Raw genomic sequence first — 19,635 nt, 5'->3', positions numbered from 1 at the left:
AAAGTTTAAGAACATATTAAAAAGCAATTCTAGCACAGATGCAGACTGGAAGGCATACAGTCCAGTACATAGAAGCCAGCTATGGGAGGGGGCAATTCTGTTAGTCTTTCCCAGCCAAAAGGTGTGGGATGGACTATTATAATATAAACATTCTTGCTTGACAGATGATCCTCTTGGAGGTCTCCTACCTCTATCACAACTTCACAACACCATAATAATGAAAAATTGTGTTTGATTTTTGGCAGGTTGAGAAGAATTCCTTACTACATTAACAGTCTCAAGATGGCAGAGTCATACTCTTTGTCTTTCCACACTGTTGGTGGAGCCACAAAACCTGAGGGACAGCTGGAGACTGGATACTATGTGCAAAAAACAATTATGATGATAACTATCCCAATCTGCACTTTAGGATTACTTGGAAATGGAATTGTCCTCTGGTTTCTTGGGTGGAGGATTAGGAAAACTAACTTCACTGTGTATTTCCTGAACATGGCAATTGCTGATCTTACCGTACTGTTCTACTATATTACAGCTTTTATTTTATTTTTGAAAGCAGTTCCGATCAGCTTATACTATTTACATATAATAGAACTGGTGCATGCATTTGGATTCAATGCCAGCACCTATCTGCTAACAGCTATCGCTGCTGAAAGGTATCTCATGGTCTTTTTCCCAGTTTGGTATCAACATAGCCGGCCAAAGCTTCTTTCAGAATTTATGTGCATTATTTTGTGGGGTCTGTCTGGCCTGATGTCACTGGTGTTATATTTTGCCTGCTATCTACAATATGATTCATCGCTCACTGAAGGTAAACTTGGCTGTGAGCCTTCAAAACTGTTCCGAGTGATTTTCAACCTCCTGGTTTGTCTTCCCATCATGGTATTTTCCACTTTGATCCTTTTTATCAGAATGCTGAGGACATCACAGCAAATCCCTGTGGCAAAGCTGGACATCACCATTGTGGCCACAGTTCTTCTGTTTGTTTTATTTGCTGCTTCAGTAAGGATCATTGACATCTTAGCTCATTGGGTTCCAAGCATACATGTACCAGTGCTCTTTCTCATTCTTCATTTTCTTGATTCCATAGATAGCAGTGCGAACCCTTTTGTATATCTCTTTGTTGGATATACAAAGGAAAAAGTGGCTGGCGAGAATGCCATCCAGACGTATCTTGAGAGAGCTTTGTTGGATGATGGAAATGCTACAATAGATGGAGGAAATACTCGTATAACCTGGGCCTCTGGTACAAAATAAAAAGGATTATATAGAGAGGAATATTGTAAAAGAAGTATACACACGAGAATACTGGTCAGCATTCCTTGCTCCAGAATAAATGTATTACAGACAGATTATATATCCTTCTTTACTTTTAATAACCCATCTAGGCTCTGATGCGAATGCTTACCTCACCTTCAGGTCTCTCTGGTCCTTAGCCACTCTTGTCTTGTCAGGTAACAGAGGATGAGGAAAGGACAGATAGTTGGCTGATGGGAGGAAGGTAGAAGGGTAAGACTACATGAACCTTCCTGGGGCAGAACTGAATTGGCTTCTTCTCGAGGTGGTTCATCAGCAAGTATTTGGAAGAAGGGAAGTCAATCTTGATGACAGAGGCAGAGGGCCAGCAAATGACCCAGATAACACATTTGTGCATAGGTATCCATTAATGTACAAGTACAGCTTGGCCAATAAAATATAAGTTAAAATAACCTGCAGCTAGTATGGACTTTTATTAGCAAAGTTCTCACCAGCAGAAATTATATAGCAGGAATGAGAAAGCAGTAGCAATCCAGAAGTTGTTAGGCTCCTGACTGCCATCAGCTCCAGCCAGCATGGCCAATGGTCAAGGACGACAGGAGTTGTAGTCCAACATCTGGAGGGCCACAGGTGGCCCACCCCTGCTCTAGAGAATCTGTAGATCATATGCATTGAGAAAGCCTATTTACTCTATCCTGTTCTTGCTTTGTCATTAGTTATCATTGAATTACCTGTATTCTACTTCCTTTGAAATTTACTAAAACAAATTCCCTTTTGCAGTGAGCTGATCTTAGAAGTGTTACCTTTGAAAGCATTTGCTTTAATCAGAAAGGAATTAAGGGTGGCTGGGGGAACCCTCAGAACAGATTTAGGGAGCAGGCAGGGAGAAGAGAGCATGGGGAAGTTCCATTGTGCAGCTAAAACACCTTATTATACAGCCACGAGAGTGGCTGTATACTATAGCCACCGTGGATTTTTCACATTCCGCAATGTTAAATTGAAAATACCTCTATGCCATTCTGATGCTTCCCATAAGCTCATTTAAAAACAAAACCTTACAAAACGTATAGTCCTGAACTCAGAAACGCTTGCTTAACAACCCTGTCAATTTTCATGGCGATACACAAAACAGTCAGAGAGAATCGAGAGTTCAAAGTCTAAAAAGACAGAAAAAAACCCCAGTGCCCTTTTGGACTTTTTTCTCTTAGTTCTCATAATCTGTTGCAATTACAAATCAGTCATGTTCACAGAATACCTGTAATCCTAATTCTGACCTTGCCCCATACTCTGGCCTTCATCTTCTGCAGTTTAAACGTTAAAAAAATGCCTGGCTGATTTTTAATTAATTTAAGAAATTTTGGCTGGGGCCAATGATAAGGGCGGGCATGCTCAGTAAGAACCAACTGTCAGTGTTCTAAAAGCCTCACAGCTGCTGGGCTTGCCTAATCAGGGGGCCACACCCACACCAGACTTTGATTTCATGTGAGACAGTCATGGCTTCCCTCGGAGAATCCCGGGAAGTGTAGTTTGCGAAGGGTGCTGAGAGGAGACTCCTATTCCCCTGAGAGAGCTTCAGTGGCCAGACTGGTTTAACAGTCAGCCACTCTGATTGAAGGTCTGTGAGGGGAACAAGGAATCTCCTAGCAACTCTCAGCCCCCTTCACTAACCATACTTCCCAGGATTCTTTGAGAGAAGCCATGACTGTCCAAAGTGAAATGAAGGCCTGTTGTGGATGTGGCCAGGGACAGCTTTGGTTTAAATTTGGGTGGGAGGCTACATGTGCCTGCTGTAGAATAAAAATGTGGGGGAAACGCTGAAAAGCAATGATACTGTTCACAATTTCCTTTTGCTCTTTGCTATCTTTTTGGCGCCTTTTGAAGACTTTTCCTCTTTTAACAAGCCTTTTAAGTTGAGACCTATCCCAGTCTGCGTCTGTGTTAGAATTGCTGTTAATATGTTTTCTTTAATAATGTTTTTAAACCTTTTTTTTAAAAAAGATTTTTTTAAAGCTTTTTTTAAAATGTTTTTAATGTTGTTTGGTTTAATGTATTTTAAGGTCTTTTTATGATGTTTTAAAGTGTTTTTATTGTATCTGTTTGCAGCCCTGGGCTACTGCTGGGAGGAAGGGCAGGACATAAATCAAATAATTAATAAATAAATAAATAAAGTAAAGGGGCTTCCCTTCTGCCCAGTACCTACCCACCCAATCTCCTCCCCCTCCCCTCCCTGCCCCTCCCCCAGGTCAGTGTTGGATTATGACCTGGGAGACCAGGCTTCGAATCCCCACACAACCATGAAGCTCACTGGGTGACCTTGGGCCAGTCACTGCCTCTCAGGCTCAGAGGAAGGCAATGGTAAACCCCCTCTGAATACCATTTACCATGAAAACCCTATTCATAGGGTCAACATAAGTGTTGAGCCTCCGCTCCCCCACGAGGGCCAGGGAGGGGGAAGACATGAGTTTCAGGTTTCCCAGCTGTCAGAAGGCGCAGAAGACCCAGGAGTTGTTGAGTCTCAGCAAGACCTTGGGAGGGGGAGTGAGGTTGAGTCCGGGCCAGTTCCCACGGATGGCATGGTCTCCGAAGAGGAGAGTGCGCCGCCCCCAGACAAGTTGGATGAGCCGTTGGAAGATGTTTCAGAGGGCGCATTAACTTCCCCTTTACCAAGTGGCTTTCGGGATGCTTCAAACACGTCACCGCCCCATGACCTCGAGCCAGTTGCTAAGGAGACTGTTCTTTCGGATGAGCCGTTGGAAGCATGCCCCCAGTCACCCTGCTCTCGACGCCGCGAGAAGTGGACAGGACAGAGGCAGGACTTGCGAAGGAGTCAGAGATTACGATCTAAAACTTTCCCTACTTAAGACTGCAGCTCTCTGGGTTGAGCTGCTGAGTCAACTTTCTTCACACGTTGCAGAGCATGTCTAGAGTGCAGTTAGGGAATTCTAGTGAGCTAGCTTAGAGGTTTCTATGAAGTGCACTGCTTTTGATGTATCCATTACTTTAATAAAACAAGATTTAATTGCACCTGTGTCTCAGCCTCGTGAATCCTGCTCTGAACAGGACAGTTTGACTCAGCCACAATCCCTTCTCGACTCTGTTCCTATGACAGATGACATGGACCATAACGGAGCAGCAGGGGAATACAGATAACCCTGGAAACCTTGTACGCCGAGCTCCAGAACCTCCGAGTGACCACTCAAGCCCTGCAAGCCGAGAACCAGAATCTCTGAACCTTGATTGCCCAAGTCCAAGCAGCGCCGGCCAGGGCAGCACCGGTCCCAGTCAAATCCCCGGTCCCAGTGGGGCTCCCCGTTCGTTACAGGGGTCAGAGCGAACAGTTTGCCATGTTTCTAGCCCAATGTGAGTGTACATTCAGGTGCGCCAAGCGTCCATCATTAGCCTCCTGGAAGGAGAGGCGGCCAAGTGGGCCACCCCGTATTTGATTCGCAGTGACCCGGTACTGTGACAATTTGTTGCCTTTAAGGATGCGATGGCAGAGATGTTCCGGGATCCACAGAGGAAGGAGACGGTGGCCCACAAACTGGAAACCCTAAGACAGGGAAGAGGCTCAGTGGGGGGGTATACCAGTGCCTTTCACGTTCTATCTCAAGAAACGGATTACAACGACCCAGCCTTGATGTATTTCTACTGAAATGGACTGAGTTCGGAAGTTTTGGATGAACTGGCGTGCTCCACGCCACCAGACACCCTGAGGGGCCTGATCCAACTGAGTTTGCAAATAGACAGCTGCCTGGAAGAGAGGAAGCTGGAATGGCGGATGGAACCCTCTCGGGCACATGCAGCAGCCCCTCTTCCCTGCGTGTGCTGCTCAGTGTGGGTGCCTCAGCTTGGTCGGGAGATGAGCCCATGCAGATTGGAGAGGCCAGACCACGTTTAACAGAGGAAGAGAGGGAGAGGCGCCGGAGGGAAGGACTGTGTCTGTACTGCGGGAAGTCAGGACATCTAGCCCGAAACTGTTTAGCCAAGGCCGGAAAACCCCAGCTGCCAGAAAACTTCACATCCCAAGCTCTCATAGAGGCCAGAGAGTTGGCGGGTCATACAGACACTGAGCCTCCGCCACGACTGCTTCCATCCCAAGGTGCCCTCCTGTTACCCATTTGAATCACCCTGCCCTTGGGCCAGAGCTTCCCGGCCAAGGCTATGATTGACAGCGGAGCACCCTCTTGTTTCATGGACAGGGAATTGGCGCGGCAATATGCCATTCCCACCTGAGAACTGATTCAGCTGCTGGCAGTGAAAACCATAGACGGGCGACCCTTGAAGTCAGGTGGTGTGACCAGGGCAATGGAGAAGTTAGAGATGAAAGTCCCTGGGCATTGGGAAGGCCTGTCATTCTATGTGGAGTCCTTGCCTCATTTCCCGGTGGTGCTGGGAATGCTTTGGTTGGTCCAGCACAGCCCCATGATCTTCTGGGATGAAGCAGTGGTGGCCTTTGCCTCCAAATACTGTCATCAACACTGCCAGCCTGTGGAGGAACTGGAGATGTTGGCAGGAGTGCTTTCCCCAGAGGAAACAACTTTACCCACCAAGTATAGGGAGTTTCGGGATGTATTCGACAAAAAGGAGAGCAGCTCCCTCCTCCCCGGCCCTACGATTGCACCATTGATTTGATGCCTGGGGCGCGCCACCCCCAGACAAGTTGGATGAGCCGTTTTGAAGAAGTTTCAGAGGGTGCGTTGACTCCCCCTTTACCAAGCAGCTTTCGGGATGCTTCAAGCGCGTCACCGCCCCATGACCTCGAGCCAGTTGCTAAAGAGACTTTTTTTCGGATGAGCCGTTGGAAGCACGCCCCCCGTCACCCCATTCTCGACACTGCGAGAAGTGGACAGGACAGAGGCAGGACTTGTGAAAGAGTCAGAGATTACGATCTAAAACTTTCCCTACTTAAGACTGCAGCTCTCTGGGTTGAGCTGCTGAGTCAACTTTCTTCACACGTTGCAGAGCATGTCTAGAGTGCAGTTAGGGAATTCTAGTGAGCTAGCTTAGAGGTTTCTATGAAGCGCACTGCTTTTGATGTATCCATTACTTTAATAAAACAAGATTTAATTGTACCTGCGTCTCAGCCTTGTGAATCCCACTCTGAACAGGACAGTAAGTCAGGATTGACTTGAAGGCAGTCCATTTCCATTTTCAAACATGATTGCACAGAAATAAATCCCATTGAACTCAAAAAATATGTGAACAATCAAACCCACCCCCTTCTCCTCCCTCCTATTCCCTCCCTCTTCCCTCTTCCCTCCCCCTTCCTTTGCCCTTCCCTCCCCATCCCCAACCCCTTCCAATCCCCTCCTTCCCCTTCCCCCTCCTCCCCCTCCCCTTCCTCCTCCCCATGGTCAGTTTTACCTATCTTAAGCATGATTGCACAGAAGTAAATACCACTGAACTCTATAAGCCTGCAAATGATCAAACCTGCCCTACCCTCTCCCTTCCTTTGCCCCCTCCAATACGGTCCTTCCCCCTTCCCCTCCTCCTCCCCCATGGTCAGTTTTTCCTATCCTAAGCATGATTGCATAGGAGTAAATCCCATTGAACTCAATAAGCATGCAAATGATCAGACCTGCTTTTTCCCCTCCTTCCCCTCTTCTCTACCTTCCTCCTCCCCTCCCGTCGTCCTTCCTCCTCCCCTGCCCACTCCAGCCTTCCCTCCCTCCCCCCCTGGTCAGTTTTACCTATCCTAAGCATGATTGCACGGGAGTAAATCGCACTGAATTCAATAAACATGCAAATGATTAAACCTGTCCTTCTCCCCTCCCCCTCCTGCCTGCTCCCATCCCAGTCCTCCCCTTGTGTTTCCTCCCCTCATCCCCTGTGGTCAGTTTCACCTATCCTAGGCATGATTGCAGGGGAGTAAATCCCACTGAACTCAATAAGGATGCAAATGATCAATCCATTCTCAGCAAACTTGCACAGGATCCCATTTCTTACCTCCAGGATTAAAAAGCAGGGAAATTCACTAATAGGCAAAAAACCTTGTGGTTTAAGAACGTACCTATAGCCCACAGATATTTCTATCAAACTTTAAAAAGAAGGGAAATTGGGCAGCTCTAGTGAATGCACCAGGGGAGCAGGACACCTGAACTCCTCTCTGAGATATTGGACTGCCCTACAAATTTGTCAGAATGCAAACGCAATTTGGGTTGGTCTTTCACAGTCCAATCCACTTGCTGTGTAGCTTGCAAGAATTTGGTAACATGTGCCTCTGAGCATATGGTGAGTGGTGGCAACACCTGCAATCAGCCCAAATAATAGAAAGAAGACATGTGCTGTGCTGATCTTGTTTTAGCAGGGAGGAAGCAACATTATTAAGACAGTTGATATAGTTCAGATGGTCACTTTAAATATGTCTGATTTACTTTGCAATTTTAGTAAAGTTTCTTATAGGAAATCATTTTCTTTCGTTTCTATTTCTGTGAATATGTGAAGTAGAGCAACTATGATAACCTCAGTTTCATCATTTTAGCTTATAGTGACAGTTCTGATATAATTTGTTCTAACACCCAATTATTTGTCTTTTTCGTGGTGTATGGTAAGCACAAGCTCTCCTCCAACTTATCATACTTTGGACACGTCATGAGAAGACATGATTCACTAGAAAAGACAATAATGCTGGGGAAAACAGAAGGGAGTAGAAAAAGAGGAAAGCCAAACAAGAGATGGATTGATTCCATAAAGGAAGCCACAGACCTGAACTTACAAGATCTGAACAGGGAGGTTCATGACAGATGCTTTCTGAGGTCACTGATTCATAAGGTTGCCATAAGTCGTAATCGACTTGAAGGCACATAGCTACAACAAACTTCATCAGCATTTTAGTGCAGATTTCTAACATACAATTTTGGTATGCAATTTCTGTCAGTCAGTCAGTCAGTCAAACTTTATTGCCTAGCCATAGGCCATTGCAACTTGTACAGTACTTGTACAGTAACTGATCTTATAAAACAAAGATTAAAAACATGCAATATATTTCATGAATTATACAGAATAGTTGGCTTAAAACCTCCCTATAGATTACTCTGTCATTGGGCTGCCTGTGCCGCCCAGATCTTTTGCGTCGCACAGGCAAAAAGAGCAACCCTATATGTAACCATGGGGTCTTTGTCTGCCAGAAGAGAGACAATAATATCCTGCAATGGTCTTTCCCCCATCAGCAAATCGCTCAGAAATTTAGATTATTTCTTTCAACCTTATTCTATCGTATGCAACTGAAATAGGTGGTGAAATGTGGTACAGGTGGTATATGCCAGAAATCCTATCCCCCCAAAACCTTTCTCTAGAGGCTAACTCACCGCATAGTTTCAGTATGGTCTTGGAATGAGAATTTTTAATTGACTCCCAAAAGTTAAGCAGTGCGCCATGGATGTGGGCGCTGATGGGGGGGATGCCCAACTCAGCGCGCATTAATGCCGCCAGGGTATCTACCAGCAGGCGCAGGAGTTTTTTAGAGAAGCTGTTTTGAACAACCTCAAGGTTACCTAAGAGAGGACCATCCCAACCCCAAACTGAGGCTCCATACAAAATCTGCGATATAACTTTGCTATGATAGATTTTCAGTGCTGGGGGGATGAGATTGCCTCCTGTTGACCTATAGAAGCTAAGGATAGCTCCGCATGTTCTCAGAGCAATAGCTTTGATGAAATCAATATGTTTTTTCTACGAGAGGTTGTCCTGAAAAAATATGCCCAAGTACTTAAAAGAACGGCATTGTTCGATTGGCTGGCCTTCCATTGACCAGAGAAATTTGCGGTGCCTTTTACCAAAGACCATAACTTTAGTTTTGGCATAGTTGATCTGTGATTTTTCTTTTGTGCAAAAGGCACTACATTTCAGGAGTAATCTCTTTAGACCATTATGTGTAATGGAGAGTAGAAGCATATCGTCTGCGTACAAAAGTATCAAAACTTTCCTGCTCCCAACTGCAGGGGGAAAAAATTCTGGACCCATTAATTCAGTGACTATGTTATTGAGATAGAAGTTAAAAAGAAAAGGAGCCAGCAGGCATCCCTGTTTTACTCCCTTATTAGAGACAATGGGATCTGATAGTGAGCCCATGAGACCCACCCGCACTCTTGCTTCATTTTCAGTATACAATTCCCTGATAAGAAATAAAAGCTGTCTGTCAATGTCCGTGTTAGCTAACGTAGACAACAGCGCTGATCTGTCGATGGAGTCGAACGCCGCCACCAAATCTATGAATGCGGCATACAAATGTTTCGTGGGGCCTGACATACATTGCCTTGCAATCACATAAAGAGTTAGGCAGTGGTCTACCGTACTTTGCCCTTTAAGAAAACCTGCTTGTTCGGGGAAAATGATGTTACTGGCCATTTCCCACTCTTCTAGTTTCATTAAAAGGTATTTAGAATACAGTTTGGTGGCAGTGTCGAGTAGGCTGATCGGGCGATAATTATTTGGGTCTTGCCTGTCCCCTTTCTTATAGATTGGAACAACAACACTCTGTTTCCAGCCCTCTGGGAAAATGCCAGTGTTGTTCAGTTGAGTGAACAGCCTGGCTAGAATAGGCACCCACCAATCAGGAAAGTTTTTAAAAAGTTCGGGGGGCAGCATATCCTCCCCGGGCGCTTTACCAACTCTTAAGGTGGATATAAGTGCTTTGATCTGATTTGCTGTAACTGTGGGACACTCAGGTAAAAAAGGCTTCAGGGAATGGAAGGAGACCCCAAGGGTTCCATTAGGGGATGCGTAAAGTTTGCTGAATTGCGCCTGCCAAAGTTCTGCAGGAAACTGATTCGGGCTAAGGGGTCTTATCGTTCGCAATCCCTTAGCCACTGTTTCCCAGAACAGGCACTCCTTTTTATCTATAGTCGCCTGAGCTAATTGCTGCCATTGGGATCTGGCATACTGGCCCTTTTTCCTTTTTAGCAATAGCTTATAAGAAGCACGCAGTGCCACTAGGTGAGCACGCACGAAATTATCAGGAGAGGAGAAGGTTCTAAAGCCGTTAATACACAGAGGGTTGGCTTGGGTTAACCAGGTCTCTCGTAGGCATACGACCTTGAATTCATGAAAAAAGGAATCTAAGTCCGTGTCCAGGGATTTGTTGGTCCAGCCCATGATGTTCCAGGACAAGAGCGGTAGTTGTCAGTCAGGAGTAATAACATCCAGATCCTTTGCAAAGGAGATGCAACCATTTGCTAAAAGATGTTTAGGGATAGAAGTCGAGGTGGAATACTCGTCTCTCAATAAGGGTTGTACACGGTCGTGAGTGTTGGAATTTCCCTCCGCCTCATTCACCACCTCAGGCGGGAACAGATTCAACGTGCTAGGGATCGTTGCTTCCATTAGCAAGGATGGGCAGTAAAAGTGGCTCCTGTGGGAATTATAACTCTGTCTGGGAGAGCCATGGTATGCAATTTGTATGCCTAATATGCACATTTTTGCAAAGCAATTTCCCCTAAAATAATTCATTTTTGTATGTTATTTTATGTGCACTTTATGCACACTTTATATTAGTGTATGCAAGTTGAAATACATTGCTACTAGCAGCACTCCAATTCAGCCACAGACACACCTACCAGGGTACCCTTCAGGCTTTTATTCCCCTCTCTCCCAGGTTCTGACTGGCCAATAGACTCGGAAAAGTGGAAAGAACTGCAACAGAGAAATGAAAAAGGGCAATTAGAACTGTTCCCACAAGCAGAGAAAAGAGTAAGAGTTCTAATTAGACACTCCCATCAGTGAGAGTGAGAGTGAGAGTGAGAAGGTCTTTTAGGACACTACCAGCAGGTGAGCATGTGGATTTAGAGAAGAAAGTAAATGAACAGCTGAATCTGTGCATCTGTGGAAGAAGAAAGCTGGGGGAGGAGGAAAAATGGAGGAGGCAGGACCTGGTGCAGGTGAGGCGAGAATGAAGAGGAGGATCTGGGAAGAGGGGTCATAGGAGAGAAAGGATATGCTCATGGTGTGGTGTAATGATTATAGGGTCGGCCTGCGACCTGGGAGACCAGGGTTCAAATCCCCTGCTTGGTCATGAAGCTTACTGGGTGACCTTGGGCCAGTCACTGTTTCTCAGCCTAACCTACCTCACAGGGTTGTTGTGAGAATAAAATTGGGAGGGGAAGAGCCATGTTTGTATGCTACCTTGAGCTCCTTGGAGGAAAGGTGGGATATACATTCAATAGTAGTAACAACAATAACAAAGTTTTCATTCGATTAGAGGTTATTTGGGAAATTTATTGGCTTGCCTTCTGTGAAGTGGCTGTTTTATGAGAACAGAACACTGTGGATTCAAAGGAGTGGCTTTGTGCTTTGGGGTTCATATACCCTACCAATGACATTTACTAAAGTATGTGGGCAAGATATATGTCTTTTAACCCCATCAGTTTGGCTACTATGAAATGGATGCTTTGGTGTAGTAGTACTAAACACTCTGATGCTTCATACCCTATGGCACCCATTTCTTGACTAACTGTTTTCTCCCCTGTCCTCCCCCGCCATTTTGTGGAGTGCCTACAGCAGCAGTTTCTCGAAATTCCAAACGGGCTCCAAAAAGTTGGGGACCCCGTAAAGAGCTATTGATTTACCCATTAGAATTTTTACTATTTTAAAGGTGTATATACAGTTCAACTATCCACCCAGCCTGTGAGCAAGCCACTCCTTCTGTAAATGTGTGCCTTTAAAAGAGATGGTGGGTTAATGCCTGTTACATAAAAATAAATATCATCTAAATTAACCTCATCAAAATCAATAGGACTTACTTCAGAGAATATGCAGGTGAATTCAGTATTGTGTATGTGTGCATGGGCATCCACAGGATTTTTTTTTTTAGAAGAGGGGCAAAGTAAATACTCCAAATAAATAAACAAACAAACATAACTAGCATCAGATAATAGGTCTCTATTTCTGATAGATCTGGTGAACTGAGCAGTGGCAATGCTTAGGTAGTCCTGGCCTCTGAGAAACTTGTATTCCAGGTCTACCCCTCTGTTGATTCTCAGTGGCAGTCGTGTAATTAAGGAATGGAGGGGTGAAGGGAGTGAGGAGAAAACTGAGGATTTCCACAGTGAGTGGAAAGTCTTCTGACAGTTGGTCCTGGAATCCAGACATTTCCCCACCTACTACTGAAATCCCTCTTCCAGCCCTTAATTAATTATACAACTGCTACAATCAGCTTTACAGTTCCATCTCCACTGCTTCTCCATCCCCAAAATGACAACCACCCAAAATGTCAGATTAACAACACTGGACTACTCTACAGGGTTGCAGGAAAGCAGAGGAGCGGGTCCCTAAATATAGGCGACAAAGAGACCAAACCACAGGAATCCAATGAACAAAACCAGCGGTGATTACTGATATACTCTATGAGAGCAAAAACAAATTATGCAAGATGCCATTAAGTAAGCAAATGTTTGTATTTGTAAACTGTATGCTTTCACATCTTTGTATATGTTTATATCAATAATCACCTCTGTTTTTTGTTAATTGGGTTTCTGTGATTTGGTCTCTTTGTCACCTACTCTTTAAGGTTGTCATACACTACCTCCCTCCTCTCTTCAGAAAAATGGATGTAAAAACACTGGGGTATTTTGCAAGGCTGGCCTAACCCACACCCTCTCAGTCGCAGCCCCGCCCCCTGCAATATGGGTATTATAATGATGGATGTTATCTGCACTGGCATTAACTGAACAGACTTTGAAAACAAACCAAGAATCTAGATAATGGGTACTTAATTCTAGCCTTCCCTTTGTCTACTTGGCTAGATCTGCTTTCCTAAATGTCAGTCATTGCTATGACTTCCTTCATTAACTACAACACTGCAAACTGGCAGCAGGCTGGTTTCTTTCCCACAAAAAAAATGAGAATAGTGCCGGCGCATTTTGCCTTATATCTCAAGTTCAACAAATGCTTGAAACTTATGCTTATAAAAAGAAAATTGAAAGCTGGGAATCTGGATATTACATTTCATCTGGGGAAGGAGGAGTGAAAGAATGACCCCCTTGCCTCTCCTGCAGACAGCCATGTGTATGTGTAAATTTTAGAGGCAAAAAATCTTAACATACTGCTTCTGGTGTGAAATATAGTTGTTGTTGTTTTAAAATATTGTATTTTTAAAAAAATAGTTGAGGAGGAGAAATTACATTGACACACCATACAGGGAAAACCAGGGGCCCCGCAAATGAAAATTTTACTCCGGGCCTCTCAGAGACTGAAAAAGGCCCTGTTCTAGATTGATGACATTGTGAATGCTGCCACAACGTGGATAACAGTTGCTGTGAGGTCATAAGATTCTCACATTCCATTTGTTACCTAGGAACACATCATCTCAGCGAAGTGGTTCACATTTTTTCCAGTACTGTATTAAACTTCTGGGAAGAGTAGAATAATGGCCAAACAAGGTTGAAAAGAAAACCAGAGATTAACCATGATGGTAGTATTTATTTTCTAACTTGCAGCTGCTTATTGTTTTATAGTTTTCATTGTTTTACATATGTTTTTATATAGGGGAATTATTGAACATACTCTGGATACAAAGGCTCCTGCCTGTCAGAACATCATACACACTCTCGTTGTGAGAGAGGGAGTAACAACTCCCCGTGGTACCCAAGAAAGGGTTCACCAGGGCCCTGGCTTGCCCGCGTTCCCTCGGCTGCCTTTACACTCCTCAGCTAATGGCTGTGTATGCCCCTCGGAAGTAGCGGATGTAATACTCCCAGAATGACAATTTACAGTCCTCTCATGAAACATAATGGGCTGGGATAGTAAACTTAGGGAGGACAACCTGAGTTCCTTTTTTAAAGGTTTTAAGATCATATGCCTTCAGGAAACATGGATCCCTCCTGATAAAATATTGAGCCTTAGCTGCTTCCAAGCCTTTTCTACCCCGGCAGTTAAACTTAAACCTAAAGGCCGGGCTAGTGGTGGTCTCAGCATTCTTATTTCTGTTGACTTGCCGGCCGAGATACATAAGCTAAATACGAACAGTGGATTCAGGGTTTGAGACTAGAAGGGATGGTCATGGGATCTCTTATCATTTTAAATGTTTATTTCCCCCCAGTCATCGCAAAGAGGGTTGAGGTGGGAAGCGTATGGGACCAACTATCGGAATATATAACCTTATTGGAGTCCCAGTTCCCAGGCTCTAGACTGATTATATGTAGTGATTTTAACACCAGAATGGGGGGCTTGGAGCTGGTGGAGGGTCTTACTTCGAACCATGGACCTGATATCACTGCTTCCCCCCTTGTTAGGGTCTCCCAGGACCTTAAGTCCAACAAACAAGGTCGAAGATTAGGAGACCTTACACAACAACATCAACTGGAATGTCTGCACGGCTCCTCGGTCGACGTGACCAAAGGAGTTTTTACATATTCTACTAATAGAGGAGCCAGCGTGATTGATTATATGTTTGTATCCTGTGCATTGATGCCAGAAGCGGGAGAATTTGAGGTTGTCGATAGAACTGAAAGCGACCATTTCCCTCTGTTGACTCGGTTGAGTCTGCACCATGCTCTCCCCTCCCCCCCTTCTGAAAAGTTAGAGGGAATTCAAATAGCTGATCAGAGAGTGCACTGGTCTACAGCTCTACATTCGTCCACTACACAGCTTCTGGACAGTGTAGCACTACTTTCTGCCAGGCAAGAAATTTTGGACACTGAGACAGACGTCCTTAAGCCCTATCAGCACATGATCTCTCTTCTGAGACCTATGTTGATCCAGGACAAGCAATCTAAGAACCAATGGTGTTGGGGCAACAGATGGTTCCACCAGGAATGTAGGGTTGCCAAGAGACACCTGGTAAAATATGCCCGGAAGGCAATAAGAAACCCAGGGTTGTTTACCCACGACCGCCTGGTGTACCTCCGAACCGCGTACAAATCTTTGTTAAAAAAGAAAAAGGACTTGTATGTGAGAACACAATGGCAAAAATTAGATCAAGCAATCATGGACGGAAATGAGCGTCAGTTCTGGGACCTGGTGGCCATTGGGATGCAGGATTATAGACAACTAATAGTGGGTCAAATCCCTGCCTCTATTTGGCAAGACCATTTTTGTAGCCTCTACAGGGCCCGTAATGTCAACAGCGGGCCCTGCCCCTCTCCGCAGGTGGCTGATTTACTACAGTGGCCCCCAGTCACCCTGGCGCAAATTGGAGCCCTTATTTCCACATTAAAGTTGGGTGGTAGAACTCTAGATACTGGGCCCTTAGCAGGAATATATCCTGTTGCCAAATCCTGGTACTAATAAACCCATTTAGCTGCACAAACTGAAAGATGTGGATAGAGTGGTTTTTCTCTCACACATGTAATACTGGGATTTGGCAGATGGCATGTCACCCACTGAAACTGATTGTTAGTACATTCAGACGTTTAGTGCCACAAGATATTATATAAGACACTAGCTTAGATGGCTTTAAAAGTGGATTAGACAAATTTGTGGAGGATGGATCTATCAATAGTATTAGAGATTAGTAATCTCCCTGTTTAGCGGTTATATATCATTAAAATGTCAGTTCCAGAAGATGTCTGGCTGTCCACTGTGACAAAACAAGATCCTGGACTAAATGTAGCTCTTTTAATAGTTTTATGTAAAACATTTGGGATTTGGCATACTCTCCAAAGTTTGTCAAGGAAAATGGGCATGACCTTTTGTGTAGAATCATCATGTAACATCATTAACAGTGTTGTGATGGATAAACTAAGCACAACTTTTACAAGTCATGGTGGTATCCAGGGTCAAATAATGGGGGGAGTGCCCTTTGTCAGGGGCCCAGCATAGACTTCAACCCTATTGCTATGAAGGGGAAATTAGGCAAAATTATAGATCATGCTTGAAGATATTTATGGAAACGATTTCCCTGTATCTATGTACCTACTGTCCGGCTCTTGCGAGATTTTCTGGAGTTCATCAGAAGAGTGTTAAAGCAGAACAAGCAACATTTTGAAGAGTGCTGCTGCTGGCCCAGGCCCTTCTCTGGAACAAAGCTGGTGAGAGGGACAAAGCAGAGTTATAATCAGGGACATTGATCCAGGGGACAGTGAGAGCCAGTGCGGCTGATTTCAGACCCAAAAGATATGTAACTGTCTAGCACATGCATGTATACACACACACACACACACACTATTCTGTCATTTCTGGCTATAAATACAAATCATAAACGTTTTTAAATGTCTGTTTTGTAGGTATCTCACATAATCTTCTAAGACTTTTCCTTGGGAAATGTTGCATCTGCAAATAAAAATTAAAAATCTTCATGTTTCCTTTTGGAAAGGAGCATGAATTGGAAAGGAGCATCTAATTTTCACTGATATGTACATAGCTGTATAGATTTTTTTTGTACACTGCTAGTGGCAGCGGCAGAAGCTGAAAGTAGATTCAGCATGCTAGCACACATTAAAACTGTGGGCAAGAACAGTAATGCTTCCTACCTATATTTTCTTCTGAATGTGAAGTTGGAAGAAAAATGGACTTTTAGGAGATAATTTATGATTTTACAGTGAAAAGTCTAGAAAAATAAAACTAATTTGTCTATTTATAAAAAGTTTGCAGCCAAGTTAGTCTATTAGAATAATATTTTTAAAAAACAAACAAACAGGATAATATCATTATTAGGACCAACCAAAAAGTTGCAAAATCATCAGCAATCTTTATAAGACTCTTCTTCAGGCTGGATATTATGTTAAAAAAAACAATGTTGTAGACAGTGGAGAAAAACTGAAGAGCATTGTAGAAAAGCCACAATGTGGGCCATGCTATAACTTCAGAAATGTGGAAAATATAATTTCAGAATTAAAAGATAAACGTTTATTTAATGACTCATGAGATGGTATATATTAGATGGGATGAGGGGGTACTCCTTTACATCCCAGAAAAAATTACATCTAGATATCCCATATTTCCTGTCATACACTTCATTCCTAACAAACAGAAGGTCTCATTCCACAATGAGTCTACACGAGCATGTTGTCTAATCCACTTCCAATGTAAGGCAGACTATATTTCATTACCCAATATTGCTAGAGATGTGAGCACTAGGACTTGGTAAAAACTGGGTCAACAATAATCCTCATCTCTGTTGAAAGCAATCAAGCCTGTTTGAATGCTTTTCTACATATGGATATATTTGATAAAAAATATTTTCCTGCAGAAGGGTTGTGTAGCTACAACATGTTTCCGTTTGACTATTTCCTATTCATCTTTAATAGATGCCCTTTGCAAAAATCCAGTACACAACTAATTTCTGTCTCCACTGAGAAAATAGGCACCAAATCCTTCAATCATGTAAAGGTGGAGGACATGGTCTTCTGGAGGACATTATCTTCTAGGGTGAATATCTGGATGGGTGACACCTGCTGGGACTTACAATAGAAACAGTGAAAGACTACACCAGATTCTGTAATGTCCAATCATCCCAATGAATGCTGAAAGCCCCTGTACAACCCAGTACTGAGCAACCAGCCAAGGGAAGAAAATAAATGCCAATTTGGGCTTTACCAGCTAAAATTTATGGGAGTGGAATATTGTAACACAAATCTTGCCTGCCAGGTTGAAGGTCTTGAAGGTTTTCTACCTATATCCCAACATCTTGCTAATGACAAATTGTGCTTGATTTTTGGCAGGTTGTGAAGAATTGCTGAACACATTGATAGTGTAATGATGGCAGAGGCAATTGCTTTGTCTTCCCAAATTGCTATAACAATCAAGAACAATTATACACAACTGGAGAATTGGACAAAGAGAGGATATTTCTTGGAAACAATAATCATCTTATCTGTTCCAATCTGCATCTGGGGATTAGTTGGGAATGGAATTGTGTTCTGGCTTCTCTGCTTCAGGATCAAGAGGACTGGGGTCTCAATTTATGTCCTCAATTTGGCAATTGCTGATCTTACAGTAGATATCTACTATATTATAGCTTTTATTTTATTTTTGACACCACTTTATATCGATCTGAAGTTTTCACGTATAATGGAGAATATTTATTTATTGGGATACAACTCTGGCATCTACCTTTTAACAGCTATTGCTGCTGAAAGGTGTCTGTCTCTCTTCTTCCCAGTGTGGTATGAATGTCACCAGCTAAATAAACTCTCAGGAACTGTGTGTGCCATTTTGTGGGCCTTGTCATGCCTGGTGTCAGTGGTGGGATATATTGCCTGTTATCCAAGATTCCTTTCATCTTACAATGCAGGTATTTCCAGTTGCAAAGCTGCAACTATATTTGAAATCATTGTCAATTTTTTAATTTTCTTATCCATCATGATCACCTCTGCTTTGGCTCTTTTTATCAGAATGCAGAGAAAAGCAAAACAAACCGCTCCGACAAGGCTTGATATCACCATCACAGTAATGGTTGTTCTGTTTCTTATCTTTTCTTCTCCAATTAGAATTGTTGATATAATAGCATATTGGGATCAAACATTAGATGCACCAATCCCACATCTACTTTCTCTGTTGTTTGATTCCATCAAGAGCAGCATCAACCCTTTGGTATATTTTTTCATTGGATGCTGGAAGAGACCGAAGGACACGGAGCCCATTGATAAATTTCTTGAGAGAGTTTTGAGTGATAAGGAACATATGGCAAAGAATACAAATAAACCAAAAGCAGACCAGAAAGTATCTTGGGCCTCAGAAATGAATTGAAAAGGGTTATAAATGGAAGAATACTGACGCATTTCTGGTTCCTGAATAAATATATTACAGATAGTCTATTTTACTGTTTGTTACTTGTAGGCCACTATACTCACCTATGCTCTATAAGCAAGGTTATCTTCAGCTTTTGATGGGGTGACAGGCCCCTCAAATGATCACTGTGGAAAGGGGCATAGCTTTGCAGGATTAAACGTCTATGAAATGCAGAAGCATGATCAAATAAGATGAAAAAGATAATTGGAGAATGACCCTGGTAATATTGACAACTTTGCACATTGTTTTGCTAAAAAATACTAGGGATGCAGTCCTAACCCACTTACCTGAAGTAAGCCCCATTGGATTCAACAGGACTTACTTCAGAAGAGACGTGGTTGGGCTTGATTTGACTTGTAAGGTAAGATTTCCATATATAACATCATGTTTATTGAAAAGGCACCATAGGAACTTGTGGCTATTTTAGATGTAAATGGTTTATTTCTCATTAAAATATCTTGTCAGTGACTAGATCATTAAACAGATCATTGCACAAATAATATACCTGTATTTTGTGTATACTTATGATGCTGGGAGGAGAGGAGGGGAACAGAGAGAAAATCATTTCTCCATCAGTCACTTGCCTCTGACATTTTCTCTCAAGGCTGGTGTGTCAAGTTTGCTACCTTTGGTTAGAAGAGATCAGTATCTCCAAACCCTGTTCTGACCCACAGATCCTTAGACACACTGTTCCACCAGCCTGTGTCCCTCATCGTA

At 43.3% G+C, this 19,635-nt stretch overlaps 2 protein-coding genes across 2 annotated transcripts; both read left to right on the top strand.

Moving 5' to 3' along the window:
• Positions 1-264: 264 nt before the first annotated feature.
• Positions 265-1,713, top strand: LOC133384430 (proto-oncogene Mas-like). The gene has a single exon (XM_061626367.1). The coding sequence runs from the start codon at positions 283-285 to the stop codon at positions 1,252-1,254; it is 972 nt and encodes a 323-aa protein (XP_061482351.1). The 5' UTR covers positions 265-282; the 3' UTR covers positions 1,255-1,713.
• Positions 1,714-17,883: 16,170 nt separating this feature from the next.
• LOC133384184 (proto-oncogene Mas-like) lies at positions 17,884-18,876 on the top strand. The gene has a single exon (XM_061626105.1). The coding sequence runs from the start codon at positions 17,884-17,886 to the stop codon at positions 18,874-18,876; it is 993 nt and encodes a 330-aa protein (XP_061482089.1).
• Positions 18,877-19,635: the final 759 nt, after the last annotated feature.

Source organism: Rhineura floridana, chromosome 4 (genome assembly GCF_030035675.1).
Source record: "Rhineura floridana isolate rRhiFlo1 chromosome 4, rRhiFlo1.hap2, whole genome shotgun sequence".
Classification (NCBI taxonomy): Eukaryota; Metazoa; Chordata; class Lepidosauria; order Squamata; family Rhineuridae; genus Rhineura; species Rhineura floridana.
This window is presented reverse-complemented; position numbering and strand designations above follow the sequence as displayed.